Here is a 13,010-nt window from a genome sequence, read left to right as displayed (position 1 = left end):
GTTTATTTGCAACGATGACACTTGATGTTGTCAGCTATGTTGCTTCTTTCTTGTTTCTGCACCAATACACACTGAAAATATACCTGGATTTCTGCAGTGATAGCAGCATTCAGTGCAGACTCTAGACCTCCGTCAGCCATCAAGCTTCCAACCAACAGATCGATCATAAATCTACGACCGGGACTTACATTTGTTTCATTGCCTGAAACTGAAAATGTATAACGCAGTTAACTTCTCTGGAAACCTAACAAAGGATTGCACGTAAGCATTACAGTCCTTAAACAATTACTTTTTCCTTTCTGAATCATACCTGCGCTAGGTAGAAGTGCTGACAGAGCCCTAGCTCTTTCCTCAGCAGTTGGGAGCAACACGGACCACCCGCTTTGCAACACCGCTTGGGCTGCTGACTGTACGGTGTTCAGTACACCGGCATTACTGGCCAGAGTCACCACCGTCTGTTTTAAGCTGTTCAACAAAACACTGCCCAGTCCCAGACCAAGACATTCTGGGTCTACTTGGTGACTTATCGCAGCATGAAGCTGAAAGACAAAAACACACAACATTTCATTGAGTAGTAGTAAAAATGAAACAAATGGAGCCCAAATAGATGAAGCCTGCTCTTTCATAGTATTCACAGGGAGTTGCATACAGCTGCTGGAAATGAACAGTTTGCCAGCACAGAATATGCACTTTAATTGTTAATCAGTACATGACAGCATACTAGCTCAAAGCAGTAAGATCATGGGAAAGCAAACAGGGTTGGTTAAGATGAATAACCATGGCGGTCTGAAGCAGTTGGAACAAAATTTGAATCCAGTGGCACCTTTAAGACCAACTAAGTTTTATTCAAGGTATAAATGTGTACATGCATACTTCTTTAGATACACTGAAAATGGAAGTTACCAGTCCATACATATAAGTCTCCTTTCTCCTAGGCAGGGGACCAAAGGTGTACTGCAATGTATAATACTTTCCCCAGTGTTGTTTAACATCTATATGAGCCCTCTTGCACAGCTGGTCTAGGGATATGGGCTGGGATGCCATCAATACGCTGATGACATTCAGCTCTGTTAATGAGCAGCCAGCTGGATACACCCCCAACTTCACTGGCTGAGTGTTTAGAGGCTATGACAAGTTGGCTCCGGCAGAGTTGCCTGAGGCCTAAACCCCTGAAGATGGAGGTCCTGTGGCTGGGGAAGGAAGGACCAGAAGAGGAAGCCGCCCGCCCATGTCTTGACAGAGTGCATAAAACAACTTTGCACTCTGCCAGGATCCTGGTGTCACAAAACAGACCTATTTGTGCCATATATTTTTTTTGGGGGGGGGGGTCCCCTCAGGATCAGGCCAACATAGTGGTTCCCAGCAATGCACTGGTTAGTTCACTACCTTTCCTTTCACCTTTACTCCATAATGCCTTATGCATTGTTAGGAGAATGGTCTTCAGTCTATTTCTTGTCTTCTCTGTTCCCATGTGAAGAGCGTTTGTTCTATAATCCCATGTTATTTTGTGTTATGATTTTGTCTGGGTTCTCAAGCCTTGTTGATAAGTTTATGGGCCGTGGCCTTGCACAGAGAATAGGCTTTGTTTTGAGAGAGTTTTCCTTAAATCATTTGTGCAAACACACTTTTTAATGGAAAAAAAAACACAGGTTCTGAGTGGTCATGCCTGTGAGGATGAAGTGCCTTGGAATGTATTATGATGAATTAATGGTTCGGTGTCTTAATATGTTTTAATCTGGTGTTTCAAAGTGAAATGTTTTAATGTGTTTTATTTTGGTGTTTTAAAGTGAACTGCATTCTTAATCATACTTCTAAAGGTTTGCCCTTTAAGATTTTGCTACATTTGGGGATTAGGGCTGTGTGTTAGTTCCTAAGAGTTGTTCTGTATTATTAGAAAGTGTTGTTGTCATGCAAATGTTACTTTATACACATATGCAAAGCGCTCTTGCCTTCTCAACACCTTCAAAGGCTTGGCAAGGAATTCTAAGGAACAGCTTTAAGTTGTAATACCATTGCTGGCCTGTCAGTGAAGCCTCATTGAGGCTCTGATGCTTAAAAAACCAATTGAGCCTAAATCTCCAGGACAAAGCTGGAGACAACTGAATTTCCAATTAATTGTTATAGCCCTTGGCTAAAGATCTAGAAAATATATTCTTGGTTTAGCAGTTATCTTCCATTGCTAAGGGATAAATTACCTGCTTTCATTCGGAAACCATGTTTATGCTTCAAGCCACCTGCAAAGATTAGTCTGCTTGCTTTTTGAAACAGTGTCTTAATCTGGAAGAATGCTGTTAAGCTTGTTTGGGTTTGACTTGACTGAAAAACAAAGTTATAGGCTGTATCTGGCGTAAACTGAAATACCGAGGCCACATTAATTGTAGAATGTTTTTGCTAATCCTGAGAAATGCTTTTGCACCGCCTAATTAGTGATGTACCTGTGATGTAGACCTGATGTAGGACTTTGTCATATGATGCTTTGTAAATGTGTGGCCAAGTGACTCATAAGATTCTGTTAATATAAAAACCAACTCTGACAACCTAAGCATGTTCTACCCTTACCTTTTGCTAGTCTGAAGATAAAGAATTCTAGTGCAATGTTGCACATGGATCCGATTTATGGACTTTGTAAGTCAAGGTTCTGCAAAGACCCTGATATCTGGGGGTGATCTTTGATGCCTCCCTTTTTATGGAGGATCTGGTCATAAATATAGAGTGCCAGGTGTTTTACCATTACCAGGCAAAATGACTAGTACACTATCTGGGTCTGGAAGCCTAGCCACAGTGATCCATGCAATAGTCCAGGATAGAATATTGTAACTCACTCTAGGCAAGCTTACCCTTGGTTTTGATCCAGAAGCTACAGTTGGTACAAAATGCGGCTGCACAGACCCCCCAGAGAGCTCATATCTGACTTACCTTCAATCCGCAGCACTGGCTGCAAGTAGAAATCTCAAGTTCAAGGTGCTGGTGCTCACCTTTAAGGACCTCAGCGGTCTGAGCCCTGTGTATCTGCAGAACCACCTCTTCCAATATATTCCCTGAAGAGCTTTGCACTCTGTGAATACCAACCTGCCGGTGACCCCTGACTCAAGGGAACTGTGACTGGCCTCAACCAGAATGAGGGCCTTTTTGGCCTTGGATCCTGCTTGATGGAATGAATTGTTATCAGAGAACCTGGTCCTGACAGAGCTAAGAAAGTTCCACAGGGCCTGCAAAATGGCACTCTTCCCCCAGGCCTATGGAGACCAGGTCAGTTGAGATACAACTATAGGCCTCCCCTAGCCTTACATATTTCATGTGCCCTCTGTCTATTCCATCCCCATATTGATGTCCCTCCACGCCTGTGAAATTGCCAAGATTAAGAACACTGAATGAGACAGCAGGAAATAGTGATGTCAATTTTAAATAGTTTTACTAGGTTTTAAGTGTGATTTTATATGTTGTGAGTCACCCTGAGCTTGCTTGTAGGGAGGGGCCACCTAGAAAGTATAAATAAAATAGAAAATAAATAACATCACTGATGTGTTGAACTGTTTTGACTTGAGATTTGTATGCAACTATTATTGTTATTGTCTCTTTTGTTGTCTTGTAACAGGCTTTCTCTGGGTACTGTCCTGACTTTGTTAATCTGTTTCTTTATCAGTTAGATATTTTAGTTCTATATTAAGATTATTTCTTATTTGGAATAGTAGATTGGAAGAGTAACTACTGTAATGTAATGAAGAGTAGAATGTAACATAATTTGAAACGGTGGGTTGAAAGATATTTTTCTGGTCTGGGGACTGAGGAGATATACACAGCACAGCCAGCCCATCTCTACATTCCAAATAAGAGGATGCTGTAAAGTTACCTCCACACATGAGAGCAGACAGAGATAGAGCATAGCAACAGGAGCTCAGTTAATTACGCTCAGCATTCCACAATGGAGAATGGTACATTTTCCCACCTAACTCCCCTTTGATAGATTTATTTCCTTCACTATGTTTCCCCCCAAATTTAAACCCAACCAAATAGGTTCCATATAAACATTGCTTGTTATTTCAGTTTAATTCTTGCACCTGTTAAACACTGCTTATACTAAATTACTGCTCACCCAGTATCTACATATGTATGCACAGGTAACTTCCATTTTAATGTATCTGAAGAAGAATACATGAACACAGAAACATTTGTTGGTCTTAAAAGTGCCACCGAACTTGAACTGTGAGCAAACATCACAGCTCAAATTAAACCCGGTCTGACTACGGGAGATGCACACTATTTGGTAGACAGTGACATTGGAATAACAATGATCTTACTGAAGGCTTTCACAGGATCGTAAAGCATTTTGCAATACATTATAATTACAGAAAATACCAAGATTGTGATATATTTTAAAAGCAGAGCTATTTTTCTAATCATCTAATCAACCTACCTGTAGCCTTAGAAGGTTCAAGGTAGCCACAGCCATACATTCTTTCTCCTGGGGAGGTGGCCAGTCAGAAGTTCCATCCATTCCTTCTGTCACTTGTCTCAATAAGAGATCCAGTTGTTCAAATGTCATTGGACAAACATCTACCACAAAAGGCACACGTAAACCAATAGACCATTCTGAACAAGAAGACCAGGCAAAGCTCTAGAAGAAAGAATACAAAAATAGTTGAAGAATTAATTGTAAATAATTCTGAGAGGAAGTTTTCAATCCAATTTCCTTTAATCAAACATACCCTTCCCTTAACAGCTAACATGTTGAAACAGAACCTAAAAGTAACATTTAGGAAAGTAAACACAGTTACTGAAAGTAACCCAAGTATAGGGAAACGTGCAGCAACTGGAGCAAAGAATTATCCGAGGCCACATTCTATGCCTCTTCCTCACCATCCTGTTTAAGGACTGGATCACCTCTTCCCACCGCTGAGCTCAGGACATAGCATAGTATTTCTCAAAAGCACAAGTTCTCCCCATTTCCAACAAGCATAACATAGGAAGATGAAATTCTGCTTAGGACTTCATTGCTAGTGTCCCTCAGCGATCCATTTCCACTTTCTGCAACTAAGTAGAAAATATGACCTGAATCAATGTGAAAAGATACATGAATGCTAAGCAAAAGCCTACCTGAGCGGGCCCACAAGCAATACCAACAATGTGCTTGGAATCTAACCCAGGAAGAGCAGTAGGCTCTGGTTTGGTGATCCTCAGGGTGTCAAAATGTTGGCATTGATCATTGCTACCCCAGCTGTATACTTCGCTATCTTCTGTGAGTGCTAAACAATGTGTAGATCCAGCTGCTACATCAATTACTTTTTTCCCTGGAGGAAAAAACACACTTGTCACACACAAAAGATGGGGATGGCCAATATTAAAATCAAGTCATAATAGGTTAATTTTAATTCTAACCTTGAACTGTTCAGCACAGTGAAAATTTAGCTAGAAACTCTCCATCAAGAACCTCAATATGCAAAATATACTCTCACCAAATTTTTAAAGAATTTTTTAAATTTTTATTTTTAATGAATTGTATTTATCACATGTTGTGAACCGCCCCGAGATGGCAGATCCGATAGGGGCGGTCTATAAATATGACTGATTAATAAAATAAATATAATGTTTTAGGACATATTTAGTAGGTGCCTTTACCTTGCAAGCCTTCAAGCAGTTTGGGATATCGAACATGTTCTTCCGTTCCATGCCCAAGCCTCTGATTGTCACCCTTTCCCCAGGAGTAGACCTGTCCATCTTTTGTAAGAGCCACTGAAAACTGACTCCCACAACGCACTTTAACAACATCCAAGTCTTGCAATTTTTCTATCAGTTTGGGAGTCTTGCAGCCATCACTGCCACCTCTTCCTAATTTCCCGTAATCGCCATCACCCCAAGACCACACTTGACCTGGAAAAAGTCATAATTCATCAGAAGTTTCAGTGACCTTGTTAAGATCTTAGCAAAATAAAGCTGCAGAAACAGGAAACACTTTAAGCAATTTTTCTATCAGTTTTTGTTAAGTTACATTTTGTTACAAGGTTGGAGTTTTCCATAAATGAGTGGTTGACTTATTTAAAACACAATATCCCATGATTCCTCCCACCACATACATTTGGATGGTGCAGAAATTCATGAGAAGAACAGGAGAACTGGATGTAACATGGGAAGCTACAGCTCTAGGAGAGATCTGTGTTAACTGCACCATCCTGACATGAGTGTCAGTGCCTTCCACTGGCATATAGAATACTTTGTGACCAAACCACAATGCTCAATATATACTGGGATTCTGTAAGAGTCTCTAGAAACTGCTGAGGGCATCAATTTGGGAGCTTGTCTGGCTCCCAAAATGTCCACACAAATTCAAAATGAATAGTTTCATGGTCAATCCAAGTGCAACTAAAACCGGCAGACCTAGTTAAGATCCTTCTTGGGCCACTAACCATTTTCAGTCACAGCAAGCGTCTGAGCATCACCACTCCCGCAGGCCACATCAATAACCTTGAGTCCTTTCAGCCCCGTAACTAACACTGGGATTGTCTGATCTTCACTGGAACCTTCAGAACAAGCAAAAACAAATATAAAGGTTACATTTCTTTGTTCAAGTTACTCTAAACCAGATGTAAGCTCTGTAACTTCATGACATCAGTTGGGACACAAACTGAAACGTACCATGGCCCAATCTTCCATAGTTCCCTCGACCCCACGTATACAACTCTCCTTCAGCAGTGATTGCAGTGCTGTAAGTACTTCCACATGCGATATGTATGACATGCTTTCCAGCCTGCTTCCCAGACAGAGCAGAAATCATCTTTGGTTCTTCCAAAGGTCTATTCAGAAAAGGGGGGGGGGGGAGTACAAACATTCCAAAAGTGAAAAGACTTAATAGTTCACATAAATGTTTGGTTTTTGATCTTTTTCTACAAGCAAGGACAGACTTTCAGCATTCAAAGTTCAAAAGTGCCACATCAATTTGTAACACAGTGTGGCATGTGAAAATGCCTACAAGGCCTTTAAGCAACTGTCTCGTCAATTTATTCCAGCTCACCCTAGGTGTTCTCCTTTGAGCGTTTTTTTATGGAGAATTCTGATCGGGGCCCAATAGATGTTAACAAGTTCATTGGCTCCAACCAAAAGCTTGGTGGAAGAGCTCCATTTTACAGGCCCTGCAGAACTATGTCAGCCAGCTGACTTCTGGAATGTTGCTGCTGCTCTATGCCACAAAAACAAATTTGACCCAAACACTAACTTATAGTTGCATGTTGTGTGAAATTCCCCTGCTGAACAGACTGTATCACTGTATGCCAGAAATGCAAGGGAACCAAGGGAAAGAGATATTTAGTGCTTAGCATACTTCAAATATAAAGGAATTGCTGGAGGGGGAAGTACCTAGCAAACAGGAGCAGGTTCAAAAAGGAAGATTTTAGCAAGTTCTTAACTGGTTATGTGCCACTGAATTCAAATTTACAGTAAACTTGTTAACATACTTTCATACATATTATGCATTATTTGTTCCCAGAGATGGCTACATCATGAATAGCCCCATTACTTAACTGGCCTTTAAATTTCTGGGAAACCTAATTTGCATTCCTATTAACCAATATTTTAGTACACATACACAGTATCTCCGTGGCCCAATCGCCCACCATCTCCACAACCCCAAGAGAAAAGTTCTCCAGTTGCTGCCAGCGCAAGGTAGTGGTGACCGTCTGGATGTGCTGCAATCTTCACAATATTTCTAGAAGCAAGACTCTGCACCAACTGGGGAACCTGCAAGTGTAAAATGTACAGCATATCCCAGTCAAAACACTACATATACATAAAGGAGATAAACACAACAAAAAGTCTGTTTCTTTAAAGAAGTTACGGGTCAGGCATCAAAAAACGTACTTTGATTTCAACTGGGTAGATTCAAATGGGTAGCAGAGTTGGTCTGAAGTAGCACAATAAAATCAGAGTCCAGTGGCACCTTTAAGACCAACAAAGATTTATTCAGGGAGTGAGCTTTGATCAAGAGTGCTTGCACTGGAAAGCTCACGCCCTGAATAAATCTTTGTTGGCCTTAAAGGTGCTACTGGACTCTGAATTTATTGATTTCAATCGTTAAACATTTTCCACTAACAGCATAGTGAAAACAGGAATCAACCATTTCCACTAGCCAAAACAAACGTCACAAGTATTCCCAACATAAATTAGGAGGTAGAAACAACGCTATTGCTAAAGCCATTCGGAGTCCAATTCATTAACTGAATTACTGAAACATTATATAAGAGAACAGATATCAATCCAAGATTACCAAACTGCTGGTTATTTTGCTAGCATAGCCTTATTATATTACCTGCAATACAAACATTTATTGTAATAACTACAGTTTTAATATATAGCGACAATAATAGTGGGAAACAAATAGAAAGACTTACCAGTGTGTCACTATTATATGCTTGTGTATACACACGCCCATTTCTAGATAAGATCAAAAAGCGTTTCTCTGAACAAGCGATCTGTGTAACTCCAAGATTAGCAAGTCCTTCACACTGAATTGGGCCACTGACATTTGCATAATATTTCCATCCAATTAATCCCCATGCTATGACTTCTTGCAAAGAACCCTGAAAGGCAAATATTTGTTTAAAAACACATTTCAAAATAAAACCATCTTCTCAAGGATATTCTGGTACATTCTAGGTTAACAGCTATTTGGCTTCTACAAGGTTCTGCTTCAAGATGCAACTTTCTGAACATGACTAAAGTTAGACACCCATGAGCTACAGATGTGCATAGAGCAAGAAAAGTGTAACAGCTCTGAATTAATGTACTGCCAAAGCTAGGTAGAGGCATAATTAGGCAAAAGTCTATTTTCTGGTTTTGTCACTTTAACAGAAAAGTTATTTCTTAATAGTATATTATCTTCTGAAAATTGAAAAGCCTGTAAAATCCAAAAGACGTTTGATGTGGCTGTTGATAGAAAGATACAAAATATTCCTTTAGTCCCCCATGTAGTATGATGCAATACTTTTGAAAGTAAGGAAGATGACAAAAAATTACTTTGTAACTAGGCCTCAAAATAAGCTGCTCTACACAAACAAATGCATTAAGAGTGCTATATAGGCCAAACCCCTTAACCTGATCTTTACTGTCTGCTGTTTTATACTAATGTCTCCCATTACCAGTATTCACAACTCATGTGCGTTACCTTATGAGACGTAGGTGAGCTGCACTGTGGAGGCATGCAAGGAGTTGCCAGCCGATCTAAATGAGCCATAATCACAACAGCTGTTTGTCTTAAATCAATTGCTAGCTCATTGTCTTGTGGCAGAATTAGGTATCTTAGAAAATTTTCGTTGGGACTCAGAGGGTAGGCCAACATCTTTAAAAGATATAAAGAGCATTTCAGGCAGGATTTCCCAAACCACACTACTTTGTAGAGGCCACATCACAATTTATTCTTCCCAAAACACCTTCTGTCGCTACTCGAATAAATTAAAACTTTAATGAGAGATGCCATGGCTAACAGCTAGTAACCTCCAGGTTAAAACCTTTGCAAATTCAAACAGGCATAATAACATGACACAATAATTAATGGATCAGCTAAAGAAAGTATATCTCAGTTTATCAGCATAATTATTCTTTATTAATCAATGTATTACATTTGTATACCACCCTCCCCTAAGGCTTAAAGTATTTTATTTCTTTTTTTTCCAACTACCAATGAGAAAATGCAACTTAAGCTAATTCTCTACATTCAGATTCTTTGTAATGATGAGGGAAAGAAAGCACTGAAACGTATTATTTAAAATTTATATCATTTCTTTTCAGCCCCATATGACGGTGTTGTTCTTATGCTTCTCATATCACAGAAAACTGAGGGTCAAAGTGCAATGAAGAGACACCACATGACAGAGCCATTAACAGTAATAACACTCCTTGAAGCTGCAACTTGCAGCGGCACCACCATCTCCGCATAAGCACTTTCCATGGCAGTGCATCCCGTCTACCTCCAACAAAAAGTCATGGCCTGCCAGTGTGCTTCAGACCGCAGGCTCAATTTATTTCAGCACAGAAGTACATATACCTGAAGGTCTTCTTCAGTACTGTTCATGTCCTTATTGCAAATTATGCTCTGAAACCTCTGCAGCAAAGGAAGGAGGGGGGCACTGGTTCCTTGTGCTGATCGTTCATTGTCTGTCTCCCTTGTGCCACTGTCCCAGAGCTGAAGCAACAGCATAACAGCAGACAACATTTGGCTGGGGAGAGGGGGAAAAAAATCACACCATGACTGGACATGCTGTGAAAGCAATCTTTCTTACCATTTTTGTCATAAGCAGAAAGGTTAAAGACCCAGCCCTCAACTTCAACCATGAGGTCATAAAGACTCGCTTGCTGATACTCCCCGAAGCAGACTTGGAAGCAACTGTTTTCTTCAGGGGCTTACCTTAACGTGCCTCTCTGGACAGCCAACTCCAGGAGTATAGCAAGTGCCAAGTGCTGATCTTGCAACGGAATGTTCCCTGATCCTTTTGAACCCGAACCTGGAGCTCCATGGATGTCTCTAAGTGAACAAGGAAAAAGGGAAACCATTAATATCCTACACATGTAAGTAAAACCAGTGTGTAACCTAGTGTACCTACACAAAACCCATCTCAGCTATTAGATTACAAAGTTGATTGCTCTTTCCTGAATTTTTCTCCATGTGCAGATTGTTAATTTAACATTTTACTCTTTCATGCTGACCTGCATTTACAAACTCCAGACTCCATGTATAAATCTGGATTGTGTAATTTTAAAAATGGGGAGAAATACAGCATTCTTCCTCACTTTTATTGTCCTCCAAGCAACACTTAAACATCTCAATTTCAGTTTGCTTAGAGGATTATTCAAGCAAACATAGGAAAGGCAACATCACCATCCTAAAAACTACAGGCTGGAATTTTTCAATGTGAAACTTGAACTTTGATCTAAGTGACATTCAAACACTATTTGAAGAAACTTACCCAGTTACAACAGACCTTAGAAATTTAGTTGCTCTCTCCACAACTTCCAGCCATACAGACGATACTGTTCCTTCATCAAAAAGAGACGCTTCTGGCAATGCTCGAAGGGCATCCAGTGACTCCTGTAACAACTCGCTGCAAAGGTCTGCATCCTCACCTAACGGTAATGTTGTGTGTGTTAGTCCTGTTAGAATATTTTGCATTACAGGAGATAGAATACAACTGAAGATAAATGTGTCGCATCAAAACTGATCTGCAGGTTCAGATTATTATAAACCTATATTCCTGTTATTATTTATATCATTAAAATTGAATAAAAAGAGGCACTGATAAAATCTATACTGATAAAGGGGTGGGTGGGTTGCACCAGGACCTAACGCAATAAGTACAAAGTTAAAATTGCATGGCACTTGCAAAACCAACTATTCAGGCAACCAGTATAGCACATCCAAGGAGGTTTTGGGTTTGGGCTTCTCAGCCTACCTACCATAGCACAAACTGATATTGCAACTGAAGGGACCTGCAAAAGCACACTAATGTGCTAATCAAAGTTAAACCTCAATGGGTTTGCACAACTCCTTGGGAGCGTCAAACGTGCCTCTTTGGTTCACAGTGTAAAAACAGCATATGCACAATAAATAATTCTCTTTCAGAACCATGTCTTCAAAATGTAAGTGAGCTAGGAGCTAATTAATAAGATTTCTGCAATTAAAGTTACAAACCTACAGTGGCTGGAGGGACTTGCAATGGCTAGAGGACAATTCTATTACTACTTTGGCAGACAAACCATACCTGATCTCCAAGCTCTACGTAGGAATGCAAAGGCAAACGAAAGGGCTGCTCTGGATCCTACACGGGCAAGACCTTCTACACCTTTGCCTACAGGCCTGGGGCTGTAAAAAATAAGAATCTGCTAAGAGGAAGTGTACCTATTTTTTTGATCTAAAATATATATATTCACTCTCTAGATGTTAAACACCTGGGAATTATCCCGATACCCCAAAAGATCTAAGCAATTGTATAGAGCCAAGATTTAGCACCATTTTTTAAAGCTGTTCCTACATAAGACATTGATAATCTTGCTGGTTCAAACCCAAGATTATAAACTGATAGGAAAAAAGAGTTGTTTTTTATACCCCACTTTTCACTGCCTAAAAGAGTTTCAAAGCAGTTTACAATTACCTCCCCTTCCTCTCTCCACAACAGACACCCTGAAAGACAGATGAAGCTGAGAGAGCTCTGAGAGAGACTGCTCTGTGAGAACAGCACTATCAGGCTGTGACTAGCTCAAGGTCACCCAGCTGGCTGCATGTGGAGGACAGGGAATCAAGCCCGGCTCACCAGATTAGAAGCCACCTCTCTTAACTACTACACCATGAGTACATACTAGTACTATAGTTTCGTTGAATATAGTGTATGCTGTGGGCAAACGGCAAAGAGGGGGAGAATTTATGGAAGAAGCCTGCATACCTTTTCTTGTCCACCGCAGGCAGGGGAATATTGCTGCTTTTCCATTTCACTTTGACATTATCCTGAAGAACAGTTCTATTTAATGCAATAAAATAACGTTCTAAGATAGCAAGTCTCTGCTTTAGCCTCAGAGCAGATAGAGTTGTGGTGGCAGTTTTTTTGGCTAGTACTTGCTGTTCCTTCACCAGTACATAAAGGCACTCCTTGAGCTCATTCACATCTGCAAAAAAATTTACTTCTATAAAATGTATAGCACAACAGACAGCTATCCAAAAACTTCGCATAATTGAAACAACTTGATGTTTTATTTAAAAGGAGAAATGCATCAATGCCACTCACTTATTCAGTAACATCTGAATACTTGGGATATAGTGTAGAGTCATGCTAACATGAGTGCAAAGGAACATACTAGCATTATATGATATGCATATATATTTGAGATGTACAAAATCTCCTTTTAAAGTGAAGGTTTCAATATTCTTGCATGAGAAAGTACAAATATATTGATAAATATTGCTTTAAGCTAAGGAACTGTTTTATATGGACATCTGAACTGGATTTTTAACCACAGGTGGTATGTATGGTTAGCGT

The 13,010-nt window shown here is 40.0% G+C and overlaps 1 protein-coding gene across 9 annotated transcripts in view; it reads right to left on the bottom strand.

Annotated features, from left to right (window-relative positions):
* Positions 1–13,010, bottom strand: part of HERC2 (HECT and RLD domain containing E3 ubiquitin protein ligase 2) — a 100,951-nt gene that overhangs the window by 72,048 nt on the left and 15,893 nt on the right. For 6 of the 9 annotated variants that reach the window (XM_077343412.1, XM_077343415.1, XM_077343418.1 and 3 more), the window contains 15 exons: positions 12,420–12,639; positions 11,742–11,842; positions 10,950–11,133; positions 10,391–10,507; positions 10,031–10,202; positions 9,152–9,325; positions 8,379–8,567; positions 7,577–7,728; positions 6,631–6,788; positions 6,402–6,515; positions 5,617–5,868; positions 5,095–5,288; positions 4,415–4,615; positions 311–539; positions 84–208 (listed from right to left, as the gene is read on the bottom strand). In XM_077343412.1, coding sequence (XP_077199527.1) covers positions 84–208; positions 311–539; positions 4,415–4,615; positions 5,095–5,288; positions 5,617–5,868; positions 6,402–6,515; positions 6,631–6,788; positions 7,577–7,728; positions 8,379–8,567; positions 9,152–9,325; positions 10,031–10,202; positions 10,391–10,507; positions 10,950–11,133; positions 11,742–11,842; positions 12,420–12,639 — 2,582 coding nt within the window. The remainder of the gene's footprint in view (positions 1–83; positions 209–310; positions 540–4,414; positions 4,616–5,094; positions 5,289–5,616; positions 5,869–6,401; positions 6,516–6,630; positions 6,789–7,576; positions 7,729–8,378; positions 8,568–9,151; positions 9,326–10,030; positions 10,203–10,390; positions 10,508–10,949; positions 11,134–11,741; positions 11,843–12,419; positions 12,640–13,010) is intronic. The other 3 variants (XM_077343417.1, XM_077343419.1, XM_077343420.1) reach the window with 3 other exon arrangements.

The sequence above is a fragment of the Paroedura picta genome, chromosome 6 (assembly GCF_049243985.1).
Source record: "Paroedura picta isolate Pp20150507F chromosome 6, Ppicta_v3.0, whole genome shotgun sequence".
Classification (NCBI taxonomy): Eukaryota; Metazoa; Chordata; class Lepidosauria; order Squamata; family Gekkonidae; genus Paroedura; species Paroedura picta.
The sequence above is the reverse complement of the archived record's forward strand: the minus strand, read 5'-3'. Positions and strand labels throughout refer to the sequence as shown.